The sequence below is a fragment of the Passer domesticus genome, chromosome 1, assembly GCF_036417665.1.
Source record: "Passer domesticus isolate bPasDom1 chromosome 1, bPasDom1.hap1, whole genome shotgun sequence".
NCBI classification, from domain to species: domain Eukaryota; kingdom Metazoa; phylum Chordata; class Aves; order Passeriformes; family Passeridae; genus Passer; species Passer domesticus.
The window spans coordinates 160,889,677-160,917,198 of NC_087474.1; the positions used below are offsets into that span (position 1 = coordinate 160,889,677).

The window sequence follows — 27,522 nt, forward strand, 5'->3', positions numbered from 1 at the left end:
TCATGACCTCCTTCCCCCAGAGCACCGCCGTTGGATCCACCTCCTCCGCTGCCGTGGGCGCTGAGCTCAGTGCCCAGGGACAGCCCATCTCTGGTGGATTTGGTGGCTTTGGCTATGGCCTGGCAGGCCTGGGCTGCTATGGCAGAAGGGGCTATGGCTCCATCTGCTAAGGGCCCTCAGCACCACCCCTGACACCACCAGCTCTGGCCTCTGCCAACAGTTCCTGCAACCAAAGCAGCTCAGCTGATGGTCGCTGTACCCGCACCTCACAACAGATTGTTTCCCTTTCTTTCCCCTGACTTTTCAATCTTTTGCGCCAATAAAGTTTTACTGCATCAAACCTGCCACGCTTACTTATCTTTTTTATTCCAATGCTCTGACATCCTCCACCACCACGTTCTAGAGCTCAACAAGCCCTTGAGGGTACCTGAAGCAGAGCAGCAACACTTTTTCTTACATATACAAAACAACAAAAAACCTAGTCTGGCACAGGAAACACAGGAGGGAAAACCTTCCAGAACATGTCATGGATCTTGCAAACTGTACCACCCAAGTCTTTGACAAATCAATACACTCCTTGGAAGAAAAATGGAAGACTCAGTCCATGGCAGTGCACACTTAAAAAACTCTCTTCCTGGACAGCACTCTTGAAGCCTTCCAGCAAAGAGAGAAACAACATCAACTTCTTGAGCTGGAGATCTGGAGTGCAAGTGCTTCAACTACCCTGGTCAAGCAAGACCAAGAGGAGAACATTTCCAGCACCATGTACAGGACAGATTTGGAACTCCAATGATCCAGACTCCAGCACTTCTCCTAATCTCTGATCATCCTCATAATGAAAGATTCTTGGCTTCTTTGCTCATGGAACTCCATCTCTCTTCACTTGTGTCCCTGCTCTCTTGTCCTGCATGTGTGCACTGCTGAGAACAGCTTGGCTGCCTTGTTGTCATCCCTGATCATCAGAGATTTTCATGCACTGATGGCGCACCCCCATCCATCCTCATCCCCTGGGAGTCCTGGCTCTCTCCGTTTCCCATCTCGGATTCATCTTTCAGGTCCATTTGTATGTGGGTGGCCCTGAGCTCGTCTCCCTGGGGAGCCCAGAGCTGCCCACAGCACCTCACACAGGACCTCACCAGTGCTGAGCAAACACCAACGGCCACCTCTCCCTGCCTCATCCCAACACTTTTCCATCTCATTCCTGGAACCTTGGGGTCCCTTTTCCCACAGTGGTACAGGGACACTTCCAGCTCCATTTCTTCACACCCACAACCACCAAGGTTTTTGGAAAAGAAAGCCCTGTTCCAAGTGATACCCACATATTCCTTCCAACCTGGGATGACTTCCTGATTCCTGGCAAGATACAACCCTTGGCAGATGCCCTTGTGAGCTCCAGCACATGTCCAGGGCCACTCCAGTTTTCAGTGTTGCCCAAAAGGATGCAACTCTTGGGACTTGCTGCCATCTGGACATTAGGACAGGCCTCTGGGCCCAGTTCTGGAGAACCCTTCTTAGGCCACTGACAAAAACCGGATTTCCATGGTTGTTGAAGATCAGGCAATGCTCTCCTCCAACAACCCTGAGCAACCTCCAAATCCCCATTCTGACAATCACAAATAGTCTCACCCCTTTGCACTCAGCTCCCGCAAAGAGCCAAATGCCCTGGATACCAAAACCTTAAAGGCAAGAGAGACACAAAGACACCCACAGAGCACAGTAAACAGCAAAGCTCACATCTAGTGTCACGCTTAACCAGGTAGGATCAATTTGGGGAGGGATGAAATGTGGGGGAAAGGGCAACACCTCCAGCATGGCTGCAAATCCCAGAGAAGCCTGAGAGGGCTGGCAGGGAATGGGGCTCCTCTTCAAAACACACCCACAAACCACAGCAGACCCGTGCCACAGGGTGGTCTTGCCAATGACAACCACACCTCCCAGAAGTTTTACCTGTTTATTCAGCTCTCCATGACACTCACCTGGAGAGCAAACACTCCCAAATACCATCAACCCTCACATAACAATAACTCACACTTAAAAGCTGCCCTCAAGGTCAGAAGGACAGGGCTTCAAGAGAAGGACATGGAAACGTGGAATTCCATAAAGGCACACCCACATCATGACAGAGAGGGAAAGTGGAGCATGCTGACCATCAGGCAGCAATTACTGGGTTTTGCTTACAGGACCACAATATTGTGATTTACAGGATATGAGTCATCATGAAACCAGATGGTCTGAGTACGGAATAAAGGAATAAAAGCCACAGAGCAGCCTGGGAACAAAGGGATTGGACCCGTTTGTTGTTTCTTATTGGATTTCTGAATGAGATCAAGAAACACACTTTATATGTAGCAGTGTGTTGAAATTAAAATTTGAGGAATCTAAGTGGACCATAAAAATGGAACAATTTCAGCTTTAACACCACTCGTTTACCAGCTCTTCTGAGCCCATTCAAGAAACAAGACCAGGAGCTCTCTCTCATCCATCAAGAACACCTCCCAGGCACTGGGATCTTGCCAAGCTGTTCCCCAGTGACCTCCCCAGGACATCAGCAGCTTCCTCAGCATTCCTGGGTGCAACACAATGACTGAAAGACATGCAGCAGCACAAAACAGAGTCCCAGTCTTCACAGGGCACCCACAAACCACAGCAGCCAAGGGCCACAAAGTGACATCATGGATGACATAGCAAATCTGCAGGGCTCTGGTTGTTTATTCATTCCTCCCTGACACACATCTGACAATGAAACCCTGCCAAACACCAACCCATGAAAAATGCCGCCAGGATTGGATGGACAGAGATTCAGAAGAAGAATATTAAATTGCAGAACATCAGAAAAAAAAACCATTCCCCACCTCGTGACCTCATGCCAGGTATGTTGAGGCAAGAGGTGCTCCCTCTAAAATGCTCCAAGGCCATGGCACAAGGCTGTCCCACCCATCCAGAACCAGCATAAAAGCCAGTCCAGAGCCTCTCTCCCTCACACACTTCTCTTGACTCCTGCTCCTGAAGACAACCAGGTGAGACTCAAGCCCCTGACCCTCCTGATCCTGCAGCCCTGGCCCTCTCTTCCAGCACATTCAGCCACAGCCTCAGCAGCCCACATGCCTCCCGACAACCCAAAATCAACCTCCACACTCACTCACCCCTCATTCACCACTGCCCCTCACACCCCAATTCCCCTGCCCTGCTTCATCGTCTTCTCTTACAGGGACCCTCCACACCACAGCCATGGCCTGCAACAGCCTCTGCCGACCCTGCGGACCCACCCCGCTGGCCAACAGCTGCAACGAGCCCTGTGCCCTGCAATGCCAGGATTCCCGTGTTGTTATCCAGCCTTCTCCTGTGCTGGTCACCCTGCCAGGACCCATCATGACCTCCTTCCCCCAGAGCACCGCCGTTGGATCCACCTCCTCCGCTGCCGTGGGTGCTGAGCTCAGTGCCCAGGGACAGCCCATCTCTGGTGGCTTTGGTGGCTTTGGCTATGGCCTGGCAGGCCTGGGCTGCTATGGCAGAAGGGGCTATGGCTCCATCTGCTAAGGGCCCTCAGCACCACCCCTGACACCAACCACCCACTCCCTGGAACTCATCTCAGGGCAAGGCAGCAGCCAAGAGGCCAGGCTGGGCTGCCTGAAAACATGGCCCATCTGCCTCCTGCTCATCTCCTCTCCCTTTTCAGCTCTATCCCCACTTCGGTAAATCCCTTCTCCCAAGCTGGAGACCATTGGGAACCTTCATCATCCGGCTGCTCTCCCTGCAGGGCAGGGAAGCCTTGCTGCTCTGCCCAAACCACTGCAGCCAAAGGACCTCGGCTGATGGTCGGCCTACTTGACCCTCACACCAGCTTCCTTCTACTGGCAGCTCATTAACTGTCACTCGTCTTTTGCCTCAATAAAATTCTCTTGCCTTGCAACCTGAGATATCTCCTCCAACTTCTTTCTGGCAAAGCTGTGCCAACCACACTTGGCACAATTCTATGTCTCCACAAGCCTTTTGTGGAGGGTACAAATTACAGCAACACCTCTCTTGCAATTGGCTCTGCTGTTCCTCTGCCCACTGGAACACACTGACACACCTTGTGTCCATCACAGAGAAGAATTTCACTTGCTTAATTACAGGCCTGGATACATTAATGGAGGTCCATGCTTGATTCTGGCACAAGCTCCTCATGGCTGCTGTGTTCATTTTGGCTGCACATCAGTTGCTCCAGACCCTCATCATCTTCCAAGCCCATTTACAGATCTGCTCAAGTTGCTTCATGTCTCCCTTATTTTCATATCCCAGAATTGAACACACAACTCCAGTCTACCCTAGCCAGAGCAGAGGGGCAGAATCCCCCCATCACATTCTGCCCATGCCATGGACCTGAGCTCAGGACACGGGGAGTTTTGGGTCAGCTCATTCACCTGGCGGGGTGTCTCCAGTTCTTCATCCACCAACACCCCAGGGCTTTCTCCTCTCGGCTGCTCTCAATGAACTCATCATCCAGTCTACAGCCATGTTTGGCATTGCAACAAACCACAGGCAGGACCTTTCACTTGGCCTTGTTCAGCTTCTAGAAAACAACAATATCCCACATTCCCAACCAGTTCCAGCCCCTCAGAATGCCTTCCCTTCCCTCCAGACAACCAACCCCACTACTCAGCTTGGAGTGGTCCCTGCTCTTGCTGATCATCCCATTAAATCCCAGTACCCTGATTTCTGACAATGATGCAAAATTATAACAATTTCAACACGAGTCTCTGCAGGTCTCCACTCATCCCTGTTCCCCACACAGGGATGTGGAGCCATTGACCAAAACTCTTTGAGTGAGTCCATCCTGTCCATTCCTTATCCACCAAATAGTCCAACCAACATCCACATCTCTCCACTTTAGAGACAGGGATGTTGTCTGGGCAGGGGCAAAGGGCTTGCACAAGTCCAGGTGCAGGATACTGGCACCTCTTCCCTCATCCACCATTTTTGGAGTGAATACCTACTCATCAATGCTGCTGCCATGGACAGATGGGCACAGAGTTGAGAGCGGGATATGGAATTGCAGAGATGTAGGAAGCAAAGTGTTCCCAAACTTGTGACTCAGCAGGCTGTGCCAGACAAGAGCAGCTAGCCTGAAAAATCTCCCAATGTAACAGACTATGGCTGTCCCAAACCATCAGCTGTGGAGCATCCTTGAGGCCATGCTCTGCATATCCCTCACCAGAGTCTTGTCTTCCTAGTTCGCAGTGACCCAGAGATTTTCAGAGCTCTCCAATATCACCACAGCAGAGCAGGGGCAGATTCTGCTGCCGCTGGACTGGAGCAATCCCAAACATGCAGGAAAAGGCTGGGTGATGAGGGGATTGAGCCCAAGGAGGAGCACTTGGGGTGCTGGTGGATGAAGTGTTGGACTGGCCAGCCATGTGAATGCACCAAACAGAACCCCGGCAGTGTCCTGGGCTCATCCCCAGAGTGTGGGCAGCAGGTGAGGGGGGGATTCTAGTACTATGCTCCACTTCGGTGAGACAGGACATGTGTGTTCACCTCTGGGAGCTGGAAACAAGGAACACATGGACCTGCTCAACCAGAGCTAGAGATCACCCTGGAAGACAATGACAGGCAGGAGCAGCTGGTGTCCAGAAAAATGGCACACACCACCCATGAGGGGCTTGTGCCAGAGGCAGGGATCGACCTGCATTCCTGTGTCCAGGTTTGTGTTCCAAAAGCTGTCGGGTCCATGTGATAATGCACTGGAAGTGCAAAGTGTGGCAGCGAGTAGCGGAACTGCAGAATTAATAGCTAAGAGTGATATTGGCGCACTTTTACACCCACCCCAATGGCCTCCAGAAGCCTGGCTTAGTGCTGATTGAGACTGGAAGAAGTTTGCAAGAAGAAAGAAGGAGTCATTGGAGGTAGTGATGCAAGAAATCTTTATTGAGGTAGAAGAGTGAAAATTCAGGAGCGGCCAGTGGAAGGGAGCTGGTCTGAGGTGGAAGTAGGGCGAGCATCAGCCAAGGTCCTTTCCTTTGGCAAGCTTTGGACAGAGCATCAAGGCCTTCCTGCCCCTTCACTGGGAGCAGCCCAGCAGAGGTGCCTGAGGGTCTCTGGATTGGGAGAAGGGGTTTGGCCAGGAGGAGCTGGACAGAGCCAAAGGGTCCATGCAGAGCAGGGAGTGGGAGAAGAGAAAAAGGCAGCTGGGCCATGTTTGCAGGCAGCCCGGGCTGGCCCCGTGGCTGATGCCTGGCTTTGTGGCCTGAGAGTAGGAGCTGGAAGTGCTGAGTGCATTTGAGAATCTTGTCCCAGAGATGTGTCCTCAAAGCCTGAGATGAGTTCCAGGGAGTGGATGGTTGGTGTCAGGAGTGGTTCTGAGGGCCCTTAGCAGATGGAGCCATAGCCCCTTCTGCCATAGCAGCCCAGGCCTGCCAGCCCATAGCCAAAGCCACCAAATCCACCAGAGATGGGCTGTCCCTGGGCACTGAGCTCAGCGCCCACGGCAGCGGAGGAGGTGGATCCGACAGCGGTGCTCTGGGGGAAGGAGGTCATGATGGGTCCTGGCAGGGTGACCAGCACAGGAGAAGGCTGGATAACAACACGGGAATCCTGGCATTGCAGGGCACAGGGCTCGTTGCAGCTGTTGGCCAGCGGGGTGGGTCCGCAGGGTCGGCAGATGTTGTTGCAGGCCATGGGGGTGGTGTGGAGGGTCCTGGAAGAGAGGCTGTGAGGTAATACGTGAGTGTGTGGGGACAAGGGGCAGTGATGCAGGAGAGAGAGCGATTGTGGAGGTTGTTGTGGGGCTGTGGGGAGGCGTGAGGGCTGCTGAGGCTGGGGCTGGGCACGGCCAGAAGTGCAGGATCAGGAGGGTCAGGGGAATGAGACTCACCTGGTTCTTGCAAGGAGCAGGAGCAGAAGGAGTCAGGAGAAGTGTGTGAGGGAGAGAGGCTCTGGCCTGGCTTTTATGCTGGTTCTGGATGGGTGGGACAGCCTTGTCCCATGGCCTTGGGGCAATTTGAGACAGCAGCTCTTGGCTGGCCCAGCCTGGAGTGTCATGAGGTGGGGAGTGTTTTTCTTCATGCAATTCTGCAATTTCATGTCCTGCTCTTGAGGCCACATCCACCTGACCATGGAGGAAGCTTTCTGTCAGGAGTTGGCATTTGGGAAAATTTGATTGTTCAGTGTTTGTCAAGGAGGGCTGAATAAACAACCAGAGCACTGGAGATTTGCTATGTCATCACTGAGGTCATTTTGTGGTTCTCATCTGCTGTGGTTTGTTGGTGCCTTGTGAAGACCTGGATTCTCTTCTGGATGTCCACTGGATGTCCATCAGTCATTATGTTGCACCCAGGAATGCTGAGGGAGCTGCTGGTGGTCTGGGGAGCTCACTGTGCAAAAACCTGGAAGATTCCAGTGCCTGGGAGTGTTTCCTGATGGATGAAGGAGATCTCCTGGCCTTGTGCCTTGAGTCGGGTCAGGGGAGAGGATCTGGGAAATGCGAGACTGTTCAGACTCTATTTGTTACAGTGTTATGGTCCAATTGGATTTCCTAAATTTAAACAACAACCTAATCTGTCATTCAAAATGTATTTCTCGACCTCTGTCAGAATTCGAAGAAATAAACAACAAATGGGGCCCATCCCTTTGTTCGCAGGCTGGTCTGTGACGTCAATTCATTTATTCCGCATTCAAGCCGTAACGTATCACAATTTATATCCTCTGAGTATTTGTATTCTATTCCTCTTAGCAAATAACCATTCATTACTAATGGGCAGTCAACAACCTCCTCTTTCCTTCTCTGCCATTACTTGGGCATTTCTCTGTGGATTTCTCATATTTCATATCCTTCTCTTGAGGCCGTGTCCATCTCACCTTGGCGGCAGCCTTTAAGTGTGCCTCTTAGAGATGAAATTTGGTGTTGTGGGTGTAGCATGAAGACGTGACCAGAGCTTTGGAGAACTGAGGTGTCATTACTGAGGCCACCATGCAGCACTGGCTTGCTGTGGTCTATGGGTGTGTTCTGACATTACCCTCGGCCGCTCTCAGGCCTGACAAGCTGGTCTGGGCTTTGCAGCTCTTCCAAGTGCCTGGTGTTGCCCCTTCCAGCCCATTCCCTCTCTCCATGCTTTTCCCCAGCTGTCAAAGCCTGACTGGATACATTACCTTTGTCTGGAAGTTCTTCAGTGATGGAGGGATTTGATATTCATCGTTCTTGGATCTTTACTTGGGCTGAGCGTGGAGGAGCGAGATCACTTCTCTGGGCAATGTCTGAATGTCAGAAAGAGGGTTTGGAAGTTGTCCAGGGTGTTTGCAGGCGAGTATTGCACAATCCTCAACAACCCAGGCAAGTCCAGATGTCCAGAGTGGTGGCCTGAGATGGAACTGAATGGCAGGGCTCAGAGAATTGATGTCTGGAATGTCCTCAAAACAGGCAGAAGCTGAGAGAGAGGAGACTTCTTTCAGGCAGGAGACAAGAATGCAAATTGGACATGTTCTCATTGGGCCATGGAATGACCTCGGATGACTCCCGAGCTCTCCTCTGCTTTGGCTGAACCTTCTACGTGCCCTGACACGCGCCATCAACAACCACACACTGGTCTCTAATTCTGGCATGTAAGAGGTGCCGCCAAGGTCAGAAGGACACTGCCCCAAGGGAAGGACGTGAAATTGCAGAACTCCAGGAAGGAGAACACTCCCCACCTCAGGACTCACCAGGTTGAGCCACCCAAGAGCTGCTGCCTCCAAAATGCCCCAAGGCCATGGGACAAGGCTGTCCTGCCCCTGCAGGACCAGCATAAAAGCCAGCCCAGAGCCTCTCTCCCTCACACATTTCTCCTCACACCTTCTTCTGCTCCTGAAGACAACCAGGTGAGCCTCAAGCCCCTGATCCTCCTGCTCCTGCAGCCCTGCATCCTCTCTTCCAGCACGCTCAGCCCCAGCCTCAGCAGACGTCACGCCTCCCCACAGCCCCTCAACAGTCTCCCCACTCCCTCACTATCCTACATCACTGTCCTTCCAACCCCAATTCCCCTGCCCTGTATCACCCTTTTTCTCTTCTAGGACACTCCACACCACATCCATGGCCTGCAACAACCTCTGCCGACCCTGCGGACCCACCCCGCTGGCCAACAGCTGCAACGAGCCCTGTGCCCTGCAATGCCAGGATTCCCGTGTTGTTATCCAGCCTTCTCCTGTGCTGGTCACCCTGCCAGGACCCATCATGACCTCCTTCCCCCAGAGCACAGCCGTCGGATCCACCTCCTCCGCTGCCGTGGGCGCTGAGCTCAGTGCCCAGGGACAGCCCATCTCTGCTGGATTTGGTGGCTTTGGCTACGGTCTGGCAGGCCTGGGCTGCTATGGCAGAAGGGGCTATGGCTCCATCTGCTGAAGGCTCTCAGCACCACCCCTGACACCACCAGCTCTGGCCTCTGCCAACACCTCCTGCAAGCAAAGCACCTCGGCTGTTGGTTGCCCTGCTTGCAGCTCACTCTGGATCCCTTCCATTTCATTCTCCGGTGTCTTCATTCTTTTGCCTCAATAAAGTTTTTCTGCATCAAAGCCTCAGATGCCTCCTCTTCCTTTTTCAATTCCAGACGTCCCGCATCCTCACCCAGCACTGCGCCAGGGCTCAGCAGGACTTTGCTGAAAGGAAAAGGGGCACAAGACTTTTCTCTAGGAAATCTGTCAGCAATATTTAACACAGCCATCACCACCAGTAACAAACAAGACCTGCACAGGAAGCAGAGAAGGGGGAGAACCTTCCCAAATATTTTACAAGCCAAACACCTGCTATACCTAAGGCTTTGACACATTAATGCTCTTCTGCTCAAAGTCTCTCTCTGCCAGCACACAAACTCTCTTCCCAGCAGGACTCTCAAGCTCTCTGAATAAACACTCATAAAATCTTCCACTTGGGCAGGAACTCTGGAGTGCAAGTGCTTCATTCCCTTCAGCTCAAGCAGGACCAGCAAGAGCAGACTTTCCCAGCACCATGGACAGTTCATGGTTTGATTTCCCAGCAGTCTCCAGGTCTTCTTCCCCTCTGTGACCAACCCCACACTGAAAAATCCTTGCATTCTTTTCCCACAGAATTCCATGTTTTCCCTTGTACTCTTGCCCTCTTGCCCTCCACATGTTCCCTGCTGAGAACAGCCAGGCTCCCTCGACTTCTCTGCCATCAGAGATCTGCACACACTGATGGCTGGGAGTCCCAGCTCTCTCAGCCTCTCCTCTAGGAAAGATCCTGCTTTAAAATGTTGCTGGCCATGAAATGCTCTTGAGTCACCAAATCGACTTCATTTTCACACTTACGGTGGCCAGGACTGCCCACAACCCCTCACATGTGACCCCACCAGTGCTGAAAACACAGCAAGAGTCACATCTCTCCATGCTTAGTCAGAACAGCATTCCAGATCCTGCACACTTGAGGTCCCTGCTCCCACACTGGTACAGGGACACCTCCTGCTCCATTTCTCTTCAACCACAACCACAACCACAGAGGCTTTTTTGGAGAAGAAAACCATTGTTCCAACAGAGACTCAGACATTTTATCCCATCTGGGATGACTCTCCCACCCCACAAACAGCCCTTGGCAGATGTCCTTGCTGAGCTCCAGCAGATGTCCAGGACCACTCAGGTTTTCAGTGTTGCCCAAAAATATCCAAATCCTGGGCCTTGCTGCTGTCTGGACTTTGGGATAGGCCTCCTGGCCCAGTTCTTCAGATCCTTCTTAGACCACTGACACCACCTGGACTTGCCTGGTTGTTGAGGATCCTGCAATGCTCTCATCCAACAACCCTGGGCCACCTCCAAATTCTCTTTCCAACAATCACAAGTAACCTCACCCCTTTACACTTTGCCCCAGCAAAGATCCCAAAGGCCCTGCATACCAAAACCTTAAGGCAAGAGGGGCACCAAGACACCCACAGAGCACAAAGAGCAAGGGTCAGGTGTAGAGCCAGGCTTAACCAGCTGGGATCGATTTGGGGAGGGATCAAATGAGGGGGAAGGGGTAACACCTCCAGCTCAGCTGCAAATCCCAGGGCAGCCTGAGAGGGCTGGCAGGGAATGAGGCTCCTCTTCACAACACACCCACAAACCACAGCACACCCGTGCCACAGGGTGACCTTGCCAATGACAACCACACCTCCCCAAAGTTTTGGGTGTTTATTCAGCCCTCCCTGACACTCACCTGGAGAGCAAATCCTCCCAAATGCCACCAACACTCACATAACAATAACTCACACTTAAAAGCTCCCCTCAAGGTCAGAAGGACCAGTGCCTCAAGAGAAGGACATGGAATCGTGGAATTCCATACAGGCACACCCACATCATGAGAGAGAGGGAAAGCAGAGCACGCTGACCATCAGGTAGCAAGTACGGGGTTTTGCTTACAGGAACATAATATTGTGATTTACAGGATATAAATAATTATGAAACCTGATGGTCTGAATACGGAATAAGGGACTTGACGACACAGAGCAGGCTGGGAACAAAGGGATCGGACCTGTTTGTTGTTTCTTATTGGACTTCTGAATGAGATCAAGGAATACACTTGACATGTAGCAGCGTGTTGAAATTAGAATTTGAGGAATCCAAGTGGACCATAAAAATGGAACAGGTTCAGCCTGAACAGCCTCTCATTTACCAGCTCTTCTGAGCCCATCCAAGACACAAGGACAAGAGCTCTCAGTCATTCATCAAGAACAGCTCCCAGGCACTGGGATCTTGCCAAGCTGTTCCCCAGTGACCTCCCCACGACATCAGCAGCTTCCTCAGCATTCCTGGACGCAACACAATGACTGGAGGACATGCAGCAGCACAAAACAGAGTCCCAGTCTTCACAAGGCACCAACAAACCACAGCAGCCAAGAGCCAGAAAGTGACATCATGGATGACATAGCAAATCTCCAGCGCTCTGGTTGTTTATTCATTTCTCCCTGACACACATCTGACGCTGAAATCCTGCCAAACAAAAACTCATGAAAAATGCCGCCAAGATTGGATGAACACAGTGTGAAGAGCAGAATACAGAATTGCAGAACATCAGAAAGGAAAATACTCCCCACCATATGACCTCATGCCAGGTGTGGTGAGGTAAGAGCTGCTGCCTCCAAAATGACCCAAGGCCGTGGCACAAGGCTATTCCTCCTTCCAGAACCAGCATAGAAGCCGGCCCAGTGCCTCTCTCCCTCACACACTTCTCCTGACTCCTTCTGCTCTGGAAGACAACCAGGTGAGCCTCAAGACCCTGACCCTCCTAATCCTGCAGCCCTGGCCCCTCTCTTCCAGCACACTCAGCCCCAGCCTCAGCAGCCCTCACGCCTCCCCACAGACACACAACAGCCTCCACACTCCCTCACACTCCTGTGTCACCTCCCCTCACACCCCAATTCCCCTGCCCTGCCTCACCCCGCTCTCTTCCAGGACCCTCCATACCCCACCCATGGCCTGCAACAGCATCTGCCGACCCTGCGGATGCACCCCGCTGGCCAACAGCTGCAACGAGCCCTGTGCCCTGCAATGCCAGGATTCCTGTGTCATCATCGACCCTGCCCCTGTGCTGGTCACCCTGCCAGGACCTATCATGACCTCCTTCCCCCAGAGCACCGCCGTCGGATCCACCTCCTCCGCTGCTCTGGGTGCTGAGCTCAGTGCCCAGGGACAGCCCATCTCTGGTGGCTTTGGTGGCTTTGGCTACGGCCTGGCAGGCCTGGGCTGCTATGGCACAAGGGGCTATGGCTCCATCTGCTGAAGGCCCTCAGCACCACTCCTGACACCAACCACCCACTCCCTGGAACTCATCTCAGGCATTGAGGACTCCGTTCTGTGCAAGGCTCTCAGACAGGCCCAGTGATTCCAGTTCCAGTGATGCTTTAAGGCATCTTCTGCTCTCAGGGCAAGGCTGCAGCCAAGATGCCAGGCCAGGCTGCCTGCAAACATGGCCCATCTGCCTCCTGCTCATCTCCTCTCCCTTTCAGCTCGATCCAGTCCCCTCTTCTGGAAATCCTTTCTCCCACACTGGAGACCATTGGGAATCTTCAGTATGTGGCTGCTCTCACTGCTGGGCAGGAAGGCCTTGCTGCTCTGCCCAAACCACTGCGGCCAAAGGACCTCGGCTGATGGTCGGCCTACTTGTCCCTCACACCAGCTTCATTCTACTGGCTGCTCATGAGCTGTCACTCTTCACTTGCCTCAATAAAGTTCTCTTGCCTTGCAACCTGAGATGTCTCCTCCAATTTCTTTCTGGCAAAGGTGTGCCAACCACACTTGGCACAATTCCATGTCACCACAAGCCTTTTGTGGAGGGTTCAAATTGCAGCAACACCTCTCTTGGAATTGGCTCTGCAGTTCCATTACCCACTGGGACACACTGACACACCTTGTGTACATCACAGAGAAGAATTTCACTTGCTTAATTACAGGCCTGGATACACTAATGGAGGTCCATGCTTGATTCTGGCACAAGCGCCTCATGGCTGCTGTGTTCATTTTGGCTGCACATCAGTTGCTCCAGACCCTCATCATCTCCCAGGCCCATTTATGGATCTGCTCAAGCTGCTGCATGTCTTCCTTATTTTCATATCCCAGAAATGAACACACAACTCCAGTCTAACCCAGCCAGGGCAGAGGGGCAGAATCCCCCCATCACATTCTGCCCATGCCATGGACCTGAGCCCAGGACATGGGGAGTTTCTGGTCAGCTCATTCATATGATCAGGCAGGTCCAGTTCTTCATCCACCAACACCCCAAGGCTTTCTCCTCAGGGGTCATCCCGATCCACTCATCGTCCAGCCTACAGCCATGTTTGGCATTGCTCCAAACCACATGCCGGACTTAGCACTTGGCCTTGTTCAGCTTCAGGAAACTGATAATATCCCACATTCCCAACCAGTTCCAGCCCCTCTCAATGCCATCCCTTCCCTCCAGACAACCAACCCCACTACTCAGCTTGGAGTGGTCCGTCCTTTTGCTGATCATTCCATTAAATCCCAGTACCCTGATTTCTGACAATGATGCAAAATTATAACAATCCTAACATGAGTCTCTGTGGGTCTCCACTCATCCCCATTCTCCTCAGAGGGACATGGAACCATTGACCACAACTCTTTGAGTGAGTCCATCCTGTCCATTCCTTATCCACCAAATAGTCCAACCAACATCCACATCTCTCCACTTTAGAGACAGGAATGTTGTCTGGAGCAGGAGCAAAGGACTTGCACAAGTCCAGGTGCAGGATACTGGACCTCTTCCCTCATCCACCCATGTTGGAGTGAATACCAACTCATCAATGCTGCTGCCAAGGTCAGATGGGCACAGTGTTGAGAGCGGGATATGGAATTGCAGAGATGTAGGAAGCAAAGTGTTCCCAAACTTGTGATGCTCCAGCCTGTGCCTGGCAAGAGCAGCCAGCCTGAAAAACTGCTCCAATGTCTCGGGCAATGGCTGTCCCAAACCTTCAGCCATGGAGCATTCTTGAGGCCGTGCTCTGGATATCCCTCACCAGAGGCTTGTCTTCCCAGTTCCCAGTAACCCAGAGATTATCAGAGCTCTCCAATATCATCAGAGCAGAGCAGGGGCAGAGTCTGCTCCACGTGGATTGGAGCAATCCCAAACATGCAGGACAAAGGCTGGGTGATGAGTGGATTGAGCTCAAGGAGGAGCACTTGGGGTGCTGCTGGATGAAGTGTTGGACTGCCCTGCCATGTGAATGCACCAAACAGAACCCCGGCAGTGTCCTGGGCTCATCCCCAGAGCGTGGACAGCAGGTGAGGGGCGGATTCTGCTCCTCTCCTCCACTCTGGAAAGACTGGACATGTGTGTTCGTCTCTGGGAGCTGGAAACAAGGAACACATGGACCTGCTCAGCCAGAGCTGCAGATCGCCCTGGAAGACAATGACAGGCAGGAGCAGCTGGTGTCCAGAAAAATGGCACACACCACCCACGAGGGGCTTGAGCTGGAGACAGGGATTGACCTGCATTGGTGTGTCCAAATTTATGTTCCAATAGCTGAAGGGTTCATGTGTCAACACACAGCAAGTGCAAGGTGTAGCAGTGAGTAGTGGAACTGAAGAAATAATAGCTCACAGTGATCTTGGTGCACTTTTTCACCCACCCCAGTGGCCTCTACAAGCTTGGCTTGGTGCTGAGTGAGACTGGAAGAAGCTTGGAGGAAGAAAGAAGGAGTCATTGGAGGTTGTGATGCAAGAAATCTTTATTGAGGTAGAAGAGTGAAAATTCAGGAGCGGCCAGTGGAAGGGAGCTGGTCTGAGGTGGAAGTAGGGTGACCATCAACCAAGGTCCTTTCCTTTGGCAAGGTTTGGCCAGAGCATCGAGGCCTTCTTGCCCTTCACTGGGAGCAGCCCAGCAGAGGTGCCCAATGGTCTCTGGCTTGGGAGAAAGGATTTGACCAAAGGGGGCTGGACAGAGCCAAAGGGTGCATGCAGAGCAGGGAGTGGGAGAAGAGCAGGAGGCAGATGGGCCATGTTTGCAGGCAGTCGGAGCCGGCTCCATGACTACTGCCTTCCTTGGTGGCCTGAGAGCAGGAGCTGGATGTGCTGAGCACATTTGAGAATCTTGTCCCCAAGATTTGTCTTCAGTGCCTGAGATGTGTTCCAGGGAGTGGGTGGTTGGTGTCAGGAGTGGTGCTGAGGGCCCTTAGCAGATGGAGCCATATCCCCTTCTGCCATAGCAGCCCAGGCCTGCCAGGCCGTAGCCAAAGCCGCCAAAGCCACCAGAGATGGGCTGTCCCTGGGCACTGAGCTCAGCACCCAGAGCAGCGGAGGAGGTGGATCCGACGGCGGTGCTCTGGGGGAAGGAGGTCATGATGGGTCCTGGCAGGGTGACCAGCACAGGAGAAGGCTGGATAACAACACGGGAATCCTGGCATTGCAGGGCACAGGGCTCATTGCAGCTGTTGGCCAGCGGGGTGGGTCCGCAGGGACGACAGATGTTGTTGCAGGCCATGGGTGTGGTGTGTAGGGTACCTGGAAGAGAGGGCGTGAGGTAAGACATGAGTGTGCGGGGGCAAGGGGCAGTGATGCAGGAGAGAGAGGGATTGTGGAGGTTGTTGTGGGGCTGTGGGGAGGCGTGAGGGCTGATGAGGCTGGGGCTGGGCACGGCCAGAAGTGCAGGATCAGGAGGTTCAGGGGAATGAGACTCACCTGGTTCTTGCAAGGAGCAGGAGCAGAAGGAGTCAGGAGAAGTGTGTGAGGGAGAGAGGCTCTGGCCTGGCTTTTATGCTGGTTCTGGATGGGTGGGACAGCCTTGTCCCATGGCCTTGGGGCGATTTGAGACAGCAGCTCTTGGCTGGCCCAGCCTGAAGAGTCATGAGGTGGGGAGTGTTTTTCTTCATGCAATTCTGCAATTTCATGTCCTGCTCTTGAGGCCACATCCCCCTGACCTTGGAGGCGGCTTTCTGTCAGGAGTTGGCATTTGGGAGAATTTGATTGTTCAGTGTTTGTCAAGGAGGGCTGAATAAACAACCAGAGCCCTGGAGATTTGCTATGTCATCACTGAGGTCATTTTTTGGTACTCATCTGCTGTGGTTTGTTGGTGCCTTGTGAAGAACCTGGATTCTCTTCTGTGCCACTGGATGTCCATCAGTCATTGTGTTCTACTCAGGAATTCTGGGGAAGCTGCTGATGTTCTGGGGAGGTCACTGTGCAAAAACCTGGAAGATTCCAGTTCCTGGGAGTGCTTCCTGATGGATGAAAGAGATCTTCTGGCCTTGTGTCTTGAGTGGGGTCAGGGGAGAGGATCTGGGAAATGCAAGGCTGTTCAGGCTCTATTAGTTACAGTGTTATGGTCCAATTGGATTTCCTAAATTTAAGCAAGAACCTAATCTGTCATTTAAAATGTATTTCTTGACCTCTGTCAGAAATCTAATAAATAAACAACAAATGGGGCCCATCCCTTTGTTCCCAGGCTGGTCTGTGACGTCAATTCATTTATTCCGCATTCAAGCCGTAAGGTTTCACAATTTATATCCTCTGAGTCTTAGTATTCTATTCCTCTTAGCAAATAACCATTAATTACTAAGTGGTGGTCAACAACCTCCTCCTTCCTTCTCTAACATTATTTGTCATTTCTTTGTGGAATTCTCATATTTCACATCCTTCTCTTGAGGCCGTGTCCATCTCACCTTGGCGGAAGCCTTTAAGTGTGCCTCTTAGAGATGAAATTTTGGTGTTGTGGGTGCAGGATGAAGACGTGACCAAAGCTTTGGAGAACTGAGGTGTCATTACTGAGGCCACCATGCAGCACTGGCTTGCTGTGGTCTGTGGGTGTGTTCTGAAGGTTACCCTCGGCCGTTCTCAGCCCTGACAAGCTGGTCTGGGCTTTGCAGCTCTTCCAAGTGCCTGGTGTTGCCCCTTCCAACCCATTCTCTCTCTCCATGCTATTTCCCCAGCCATCAAAGCCTGACTGGATACATCACCTTTACCATCAGTCGTGCTCTGAGGGTGTCTTAATGCCCCTCTTGTCTGGAAGTTTTTCAGTGATGTTGGGATTTGATATTCAGGGTTTTTGGATCTTTACTTGGGCTGAGCGTGGAGGAGTGAGATAATTTCTCTGGGCAATGTCTGATTGTCAGAAAGAGGGTTTGGAAGTTGTCCAGGGTTTTTGCAACCGAGTATTGCACAATCCTCAACAACCCAGGCAAGTCCAGATGTCCAGAGTGGTGGCCTGAGAAGGAACTCAATGGCAGGGCTCAGAGAAATGAGGTCTGGACTGTCCACAAAACAGGCAGAAGCTGAGAGAGCTGAGAGTTCTTTCAGGCAGGAGGCAAGAATGCAAAGGGGACATGTTCTCATTGTGCCATGGAATGACCTCGCATGACACCTGAGTTCTCCTCAGCATTGGCTGAACCTTCTACGTGCCCTGACATGTGCCATCAACAACCACACACTGGTCTCTAATTCTGGCAGGTAAGAGGTGCCGCCAAGGTCAGAGGGACACTGCCCCAAGGGAAGGACGTGAAACTGCAGAACTCCAGGAAGGAGAACACTCCCCACTTCGGGACTCACCACCTGAGCCACCCAAGATCTGCTGCCTCAAAAATGCCCCAAGGCCATGGGACAAGGCTGTCCCGCCCAACCATGACCAGCATAAAAGCAGGCCCAGAGCCTCTCTCCCTCACACACTTCTCCTCACACCTTCTTCTGCTCCTGAAGACAACCAGGTGAGCCTCAAGCCCCTGAACCTCCAGATCCTGCAGCCCTGCATCCTCTCTTCCCGCACACTCAGCCCCAGCATCCTCTCTTCCCGCACACCCAGCCCCAGCAGCCCTCACGCCTCCTCACAGCCCCAAAACTGCCCCCACATTCCTTCACCCTCATTCATCACTGCCCCTCCAACCCCAATTCCCCTGGCCTGTATCACCCTTTTTGTCTTCCAGGCACCCTCCACACCACACCCATGGCCTGCAACAACATCTGCCGACCCTGCGGACCCACCCCGCTGGCCAACAGCTGCAACGAGCCCTGTGCCCTGCAATGCCAGGATTCCCGTGTTGTTATCCAGCCTTCTCCTGTGCTGGTCACCCTGCCAGGACCCATCATGACCTCCTTCCCCCAGAGCACCGCCGTCGGATCCACCTCCTCCGCTGCCGTGGGCGCTGAGCTCAGTGCCCAGGGACAGCCCATCTCTGGTGGATTTGGTGGCTTTGGCCTTGGCTACGGCCTGGCAGGCCTGGGCTGCTATGGCAGAAGGGGCTATGGCTCCATCTGCTAAGAGTACTCAGCACCACCCCTGACACCACCTGCTCTGGCCTCTGCCAACACCTCCTGCAAGCAAAGCACCTCGGCTGATGCTTGCCCTGCTCGCAGCTCGCTCTGGATCCCTTCCATTTCATTCTCCTGTCTCTTCATTCTTTTGCCTCAATAAAGTTTTTCTTTCATCAAAGCTTCAGATGCCTCCTCTTCCTTTTTCAATTCCAGAGGTCCCACATCCTCACCCAGCACTGTGTCAGGGCTCAGCAGGACTTTGGTGAAAGGATAAGGGGCACAAGACTTTTCTCTCAGAAATCTGTCCGCAATATTTAACAGAGCCATCACCACCAGTAATAAACAAGACATGTACAGGAAGCAGAGAAGGGGGAGAACTTTCCAAATATTTTACAAGCCAAGCACATGCTATACCTAAGGCTTTGACATATTAATGCTCTTCTGCTCAAAGTCTCTCTCTGCCAGCACACAAACTCTCTTCCCAGCAGGACTCTCAAGCTCTCTGAATAAACACTCATAAAATCTTCCACTCGGGCAGGAACTCTGGAGTGCAAGAGCTTCATTCCCTTCACTCCCTTGACCAGCAAGAGCAGACTTTCCCAGCACCATGGACAGTTCATAGTTGGATTTCCCAGCAGTCTCCTCTTCTCCTCTGTGATCAACCTCACATTGAAAAATCCTTGCTTTCTTTTCCCACAGAATTCCACATTTTCCCTTGCGCTCTTTCCCTCTTGCCCTCCACGTGTGCCTTGCTGAGAACAGCCAGGCTCCCTCGACTTCTCTGCCATCAGAGATTTGCACACACTGATGCCTGGGACTCCCAGCTCTCTCAGCCTTTCCTCTAGGAAAGAGCCTGCTTTAGAATTTGCTGGCCATGAAATGCTCTTGATTCACTAAGTCGACTTCATTTTCACACTGGGGTGGCCAGGAGTGCCCGCAACCCCTCACATGTGACCCCACCAGTGCTGAACAGACAGCAAGAGTCACATCTCCCCACTTGGTCAGAACAGCATTCCAGATGCTGCACACTTGAGGTCCCTGCTCCCACACTGGTACAGGGACACCTGCTGCTCCATTTATTCTCAATCACAACCACAACCACAGAGGCTTTTTTGGAGAAGAAAACCATTGTTCCAACTGAGACTCAGATATTTTACCCCATCCGGGATGACTCCCCCACCCAACAAACAGCCCTTAGCCCCTGTCCTTGCTGAGCTCCAGCACATGTCCAGGACCACTCAGGTTTTCAGTGTTGCCCAAATAGATCCAGCTTCTTCATCCTGGGGACTTGCTGCCATCTGGAGTTTGGGACACTGAGCACAAGCCACAGGCCCCAGCCCTTCAGAGCCTTCTCAGGCCACCACTCTGGGCACTGACACAACCCGAACTTGCCTGGTTGTTGAGGATCATGCAATGCTCACCTCCAAGAACCCTGTGCAACCTCCAAATCCTCATTCTGACTATCAGTTACTGCCCAGAGAAGTGTCCTCACACCTCAGCCCAAGTTGGGACCTAAAATGCCCTGGATATCAAAACTGTTAAATCAAGAGGGGCACATAGAAGAGCACGACCAACAGGAAAGACAAGGTTTAATTTCAGATTTTGCCAGATTGGGGAAATGCAAAGAAGGAGGGAATGTGATGGAAGGGGCAGCACCAGACACTTGGAACGGCTGCAGAGCTCAGCCCAGCCTGACAAAGCTGAGAGAAAATTGAGACAATTCTTCACAACACACCCACAAACCACAGCAAACGAGGGCCACGGGATGACCTAAAGGATGACACCACAGCTTTCCGTAGTTCTGGTCACGTCTCCATCCTGCCCTGACATGAACCATCACCAGCAGAATTCGGTCGCTATAATTTGCAATTAAAAGAATTAAAAGCTGCCACCAAGGTCAGATGGACATGGCCTCAAGAGAGGGACGTGGAATCACAGAATTTACAAAGACATGCCGGAACCATGAGAGGGGAGGGAAGAGGACCATACTGACTGTCCGTTACTAATTATTAGGTTCTGCTTAGAGGGACACAATACTAACATTTATAGAACAAAAGTTATGAAATCTTGTGAACTGAATGCAGAATGAGAGAATTGAGGTCACAGCCCCGGCAAAAAGGGATCGGGCACTGGTTTGTTGTTTGTTTACTGGATTTCTAAACCAGGTCAAGGAATGAACTTTAAATGACAGAGAATGCTGTCATGTAAATTTGAGAAATACAAATGGAACCAAACATTGGAACAAGCTCAGCCCAACCGTGCTCTTGTTTTCCAGATTCTTTCAATCCCACTCAAGACACAAGGCCATGAGATCTCTTTCATCTATCACAAAGAACTCCAAGGCACCAGGACCTTGCCAAGATGTTCCAGAGTGACCTTCCCAGGATTTCAGCAGCTGCCTCAGAATTCCTGGGCACAACACAATGACTGATGGACATCCAGTGGCTCAGAAAAGAGTCCCAGTCTTCACAAGGCATTGACAAACCACAGCACTCGAGCGCCACAAAATGACCTCACTGATGACATCACAGATCTTCAGGGCTCAGGTTGTTTATTAAGCCCTCCCAGAAACTCATTGAACAATCACATCCACCCAAATACCAAATTAATAATGTTGCCGCCAAGGTCAGATGGACACAGCAACAAGAGCTGGACAAGAAACTGCACAATGGTGGCAGGGAAAACATCCCCACCTCATGACTCACCAGTAACAAAAGAGCTTCTGCCTAAAAAATACCCCAAGGCCATTGGACACGGCTGTCCCACCCACCCAGGACCAAAATAAAAGCCGGCCCAGAGCCTCTCTCCCTCACACACTTCTCCTCACGCCTTCTGCTCCTGCTGACAAGAACCAGGTGAGTCTCAAGCCCCTGAACCTCCTGATCCTGCAGCCCTGAACCCTCTCTTCCAGCACGCTCAGCCCCAGCCTCAGCAGCCATCACGCCTCCTCACAGCCCCACAACAACCTCCACATTCCTTCACCCCTCATACAACCCCACACCGCTGCCCTCCCTCACCCTTTTTCTCTTCCAGGCACCCTCCACACCACAGCCATGGCCTGCAACAACATCTGCCGACCCTGCGGACCCACCCCGCTGGCCAACAGCTGCAACGAGCCCTGTGCCCTGCAATGCCAGGATTCCCGTGTTGTTATTCAGCCTTCTCCTGTGCTGGTCACCCTGCCAGGACCCATCATGACCTCCTTCCCACAGAGCACCGCCGTCGGATCCACTTCCTCTGCTGCCGTGGGCGCTGAGCTCAGTGCCCAGGGACAGCCCATCTCTGGTGGATTTGGTGGCTTTGGCTATGGCCTGGCAGGCCTGGGCTGCTATGGCAGAAGGGGCTATGGCTCCATCTGCTAAGGGCCATCAGCACCACTCCTGACACCAACCACCCACTCCCTGGAACTCATCTCAGGCATTGAGGACACATCTCTGGGACAAGGCTCTCAAATGCACTCAGCATTTCCAGCTCCTGCTCTCAGGCCACCAAGCAAGGCAGCAGGCCAGGAGCCAGCCCAGGCTGCCTGCAAACATGGCCCATCTGCCTTTTTCTCTTCTGCTTCTCCCTGCTCTGCATGGACCCTTTGGCTCTGTCCAGCTCCCTCTGGACAAACCCCTTCTCCCAAGCCAGAGACCATCGGGCACCTCCACCACTGAGCTGCTCCCACTGTGGGGCAGGAAATCCTCGATGCTCTGGCCAGGCCTGCTGCAATCAAAGGATCTGTGCTGATGTTTGTCCTACTGCACCTCAGACCACCTCTATTTTATTTACTTCTGCTTTTTACTATTTTTTGCCTCAATAAAATTTTCCTGCATCATAGCCTCCGATGACTCCTTTTTCCTTAATCTCCCAAGACTGTTCCAACCTCTCACGGCCCGCATCCAGGTGTAAATTTTCCATCAGCTCCAGCAGGCCTTGGGTTTGGTGCTCACCCTCTTTCCAGTCTGGCCAAGCCACTCATCCCATCAAAGGTGACCTTCCAAGTTGCCAAGACTTGTTTAGGGAGACATTTCAGCCCAAATAACTACTGGTGTAATCTTCCCTTCCTTGTTGACCAACCTCTTTCCCTAACACCTCTCATGATCCATAAGGAATGCTGGAGGCAGGGGGGAAACAAAGAGGAGAGAAAAGAAGTGGGAAAAATGTGTTATTCCTTTCCATGGGTTCAGCACTGACTTGAATGTCCCCGTTTGTTGCAATAAGGTAGTAAAATTATAAAGAAAGGCCTCATAAAATCAAGCCTGCTGTCCTAAAATCAGCTTGGCCTTGCCAAGCTAGAACTTTGCAAGTTTCCATGTGGAAGAAATCTTGGGTGTGAGAAGTTCATGAATAAAACAATTTATTTTTGGGTAAAAAAAACAACTTACACCTGTAGAAACTGTTTCTACACCATTAGAAAAACGAGAACTATCTGTCACAAACAACCTTTCCTGCATGTACACACCGGGGGTTTGAGTGACCAATCAATACAGGGTAACAACTTGTTACTAACCAGCAAAGTAATTGGCAAGAAATTACCAACCAATTGGAGTCTGTAAAACTGGATAAAAATGAGTTATGTGAATAAAGAACGGGCTTTTTCCACCACTTAAGAAAATGGAGTTATAAAAACCTTTTATATTCCAATACCAAGTCCATAACCTGTAAAGCACCAACCAAACAGGCTCTGGTTCCTTTTTCCACAGGGAAAAATTTCCTCATTGTCCCAGACATCTCCTGTGTCCTGCGCTGAGGCCAAGGCCAAGGAATGGCCACAAAAACCATCCCGTGCCTCACTTCCATCCCTGGAAGCGTTCAAGGCCAGGCTGGGTTGGTTTGAAAACAATTCCCCATGGACTTGGAAATATTTGCTTTGGAAAGTTCAGCGATTAGTGACCAGAGACTGGAAAAATCATGGATGAGTAGAGGGAATCACCATGAGACCCCACAAACAGCAGGAACTCAGCCTGGACAAAAGGAAGCTCAGTGGAACCTTCTGGAAGGGGGGTGGAGCCAGGTGGGCATTGGGTTCTGTTCCCAGGGGACAAGGGACAAGAAGAAACGGTGCCAACTGTGCCAGGGGAGATTCCGTTGGATATTAGGAAAAATTCCTTCCTGGAAAGGGTTCTCCAGCCCTGGCACAAGTCCCCATCCCTGAGAGGGATCAATGTCCATGTGGGGGTGGCACTTGGGGACGTGGTTCAGAGTGGTTTTGTCACTGCTGGGGAAAGAAGAGCTGGCCTCAGCCTCAGAGGGCTTTTCCAACCTCAACAATTCCATTTCTACGCCCCTTTGGAAGCTGATTCCAAGATTTCAGTTCCTTACGGTAAATACAGAACCAATCTGGAACCGACAGCTCAGTCCCTCTTCTAATTGTGGCCAATCCTAATGAAACACTTAATTGATAAAAACGATAAGCCAGTGATAAGACAACGATAAGCCAATTATAACCCCTGATAAAATGCCACTAAGCTTTTTCATTATCCACACAAATAATTCCAAATTAATTCTAATTTGACATTCCCTTTTATGTCTCATCCATGTTGACGACCTTGGAGGTCTTTCCCAACCACAATAATTTTAGGATATTATTTAATTAGTAAGTGGACCTTCCCATCAAACCCTATTTTGACAAAATGTAATAAAATGTAATTTATATTAAACCAGCTTTTTTTGGTGCCTTTGACAGTGAGAGTTTAACCAACCTGAGCGATCAATTTCACGACACTTTGGGGTGGAGGTGAAGATGCTGTTCACTTTTTCCATGTCCTGTGGAATCAGGACCCCTGATTTTCCACTTTTTAATAATAATAATAAACCCTCAAAACCAGCTGCGATTGATAAAACCATCGACAGAACCCCACCAGCAGATGAGGAAGGGAAAATAACCCCATAAAGGTAAAAAAAACCCCAAAAAACCTCCTGCTTTAAGTAAATCCAGAAAGCCCCACCAGAATAAATCAGAATAAATGCCAAAACCAACGCAGCCAGCAAAGGCCTTCTGGGGGAGAAAGGTTGCCAAAAAAATAGAAAAAACCTGGTTAGAAAACTCCACCTACAGAAATTATTAAGATTGAGAAATAAGCCAACAAAATTAGAAAGAGAAAGGGAAAAGAATCAATTTTAACAAGAGGGGAAAATGGCAAAAACCAAAAATATAAACTGTGATAAAGGGGGAAGGGCAATGATCCAAAGGCAAAATGTGCCTAAAATTGCTCATAAAAAGAATAAATTCTGAAATTTTCTAAAGCAAATCTGCTGGATGACACAGTTTTGCACCAGTTCTGTCACTATTCACCATCCAGATGGTCTTTGGAGCACCAATTTCAGGTGTTGTCACCTCCTGCCCTCCCTGTCCCATCCTGATGGAAGGTTTGGGACAATCCAGAGCACCCAGGTCATGGAATTGTAGAAGGGTTTGGGAAGGGACCTTCAAGATGTTTAATTCCAACATTTTTCCTGGGCAGGGACAGCTTTCACTATCCCAGATTGTTCCAAGCCCCGTCCAAACCTGGCCTTGGACACTTCCAGGGATCCAGGGACAGCCACAGCTTCTCTGGGAATTCCATCCCAGCCCCTCACAGGGAGGAATTCATTCCCAATATCCCAAATTCTGTTAATTTAAAGCCATTCCCCTTGTCCTGTCCTTCCAGGCCCTTTCCCAAAGATTTCAGCCAAACCAAACTTTCCACGGGAAACAAAGGCAGCAAATCCATTGGCCACATCCCTTCCCGCCAGGATCCCACTGCCAGCATCCCGTTCCTCCTGGGGGGCTGCACCCGACCCCGTGAAGGGAGCCCAAGTCCCTCCAGCCTGGAAAAGCCTCTGGAGTGATGGCTCTGCCTGAACCAAACCCCACGGCCACCACGGAATTCACCTTTCTGCAGAAAAGCTGCCCGGACAAAGGGATTGGGATAATCAGGGGATGCAACCAGGCGGACTTTAGGGTCCTTCCCAACCCGAACCATTCCAGGAGGATTTAGGAGCCCAACAGGGCGACCCTTCAAAGGGAATTTTCCGGGTTTCTTCCTGGGCCTCCTTTGGCCCGTGCACACCAGGACGCTCCCAGCCTTCCTCTCCTCCCAGGTTTTGTTATTCCCTGGCAGGATTGCTCAAGGACCAGGAGAGGACTCAGGCACAGGCTCTCCAGGACTGAAATTAGATTTTCCACTCCCAAAATCCCAAATTCAGCCACAAGAGGATTTTGTGGCTGAATTCCTGGGGCTCCCACTCCCAGGTGGGACAACAACAACATTTCCCAATTTCCCAGCTGGGCAAGGACACCTTTTGGAGAAGCCAAGCAAAGAGACATGAAGATTTTATATGAATTTAGAAATATTAATATAAAATGAATATATTTCATCAGGAGAGCCAGGAAACCAAATCCATATTTCATCAGGAGAGCCAGAAAAGCAAATTCACTGACATGGGGGAAAAAATTATCCCAAAAAAATGAAGGAGTCTTGTTCTCCAGCTCCATTCCTTAAGGTTGGATTTGCAACAGGCCGGAGGGAACGGAGAGGGAGCAGCGTGTTAAAATATGGGATTAAAACATCAGCACTCCCAGATTTGTGCCGTGGAATAAATGGGAGTGGAATAAATGGGATTGGACTTTATTCATGGAATGGTTTGGGTTGGGGGAGACCTTCAGGATCATCCATTCCCATAATTTCCTTGGTGGAAAAGTGGGATTTAATTTTTCCACTCCTCCTCTTGTTTAATCAGAGTTGTTCCAAGCCTTTATATAACTTTAAAATATTAAAAGACAACAGTCTCACGTTTCCATGGTGACGGAGACAGCGGGAATTCACGGGCTTGAGTTGTTGGCATCTCGTTTTTAATCGAGGTTTAAAAGTCAGAAAAATTCACTCGGAGCTTCCCTGAAAAGCTCCAGGCAGAACAAAGAGAGGCCGTGCCCAGGAAAAGGATCATGGAATGGTTTTGGGTTGGAAGGGTCTCGACCACGTCCCCAAGTGCCACATCACAGCCCTCAGGGACATCCCGGTTTTCCTCTGGAAGCGTCCAAGGCCGGGTTGGACGGGGCTTGGAGCACCCTGGGGTCGTGGGAGGTTTCCCTGCCCATGGCAGGGGGGTGGAACTCGATGAAATTCCCTTCCAACCCAAACCATTCCATGATTTGGCGATGGAATGGATTTTCTCGGATCAGGATGCTTAGAGAAAAGGAGAAATCTGCTCTTCTATCCTGTAAAAATCAGGTTAAATTGAAAAAAAAAAAAAAAAGCCCAAAGAAAAAACCAGCCCAAAACGAAACGTTTCCAAAACCAAACCTAAAGAACAACAGGAGCAGGAGAAAAAAAAACCCCAAAATTTTACTGACTCACCCTTTCCCAGCCTCCATCCCCCTCCACGCACGTCCCAAAGGAGCTCAGAGGAGAAAACCTGACGAGTTTTGGGTCCTTCTGCTCCTAAAATAAAAATCCCGCGGCTGGACGTGAGGAAGCTCTGGCAGCCGTGGAAAAAAAAAGAACATGTGAGCATCACCCCGGGCACGGCGGAGCCGCCGATCCTGCTGAGACAGCCGGCCAAATTCCTGGAAAAATTGCAAGTCAGGGATTGTGCCGAGGCTGGGAAGGGAATAAAAGGGTTCTGCGGTTGGTTTCGCGCCGTGACCCGACTTGTCCCCACCTTCCTGAGAAATTGAATTCCGCGAGTTTTGGCCACGGGGTTGTGAAAAACGCCGAACGCTTGTTTTTGAGATTTTAAAAGTTTAATAGTAATAAAATGGATATAAAAATAGGAATACAATTAGAATAATAAAATTTGAACATTTGAGATTAGGACAATATGAGACAATTAAAAAAAAGAGATACAGACGTCCGGGTACCTTTT

At 51.1% G+C, this 27,522-nt stretch overlaps 1 protein-coding gene across 3 annotated transcripts in view; it reads right to left on the reverse strand.

Moving 5' to 3' along the window:
• Positions 1-27,173, reverse strand: part of LOC135286537 (feather beta keratin-like) — a 52,624-nt gene extending 25,451 nt beyond the window's left edge. The window contains exon 1 of one of the 3 annotated variants that reach the window (XR_010350783.1): positions 27,015-27,144. Coding sequence is in view for 1 of the 3 variants with exons in the window: in XM_064399628.1 (XP_064255698.1) it covers positions 27,015-27,031 (17 nt within the window). In the remaining 2 variants the exon portion in view is untranslated. Of the gene's footprint in view, positions 1-27,014 lie in introns of all 3 variants that reach the window. The other 2 variants (XR_010350782.1, XM_064399628.1) reach the window with 2 other exon arrangements.
• Between the last annotated feature and the right edge of the window lie 349 nt (positions 27,174-27,522).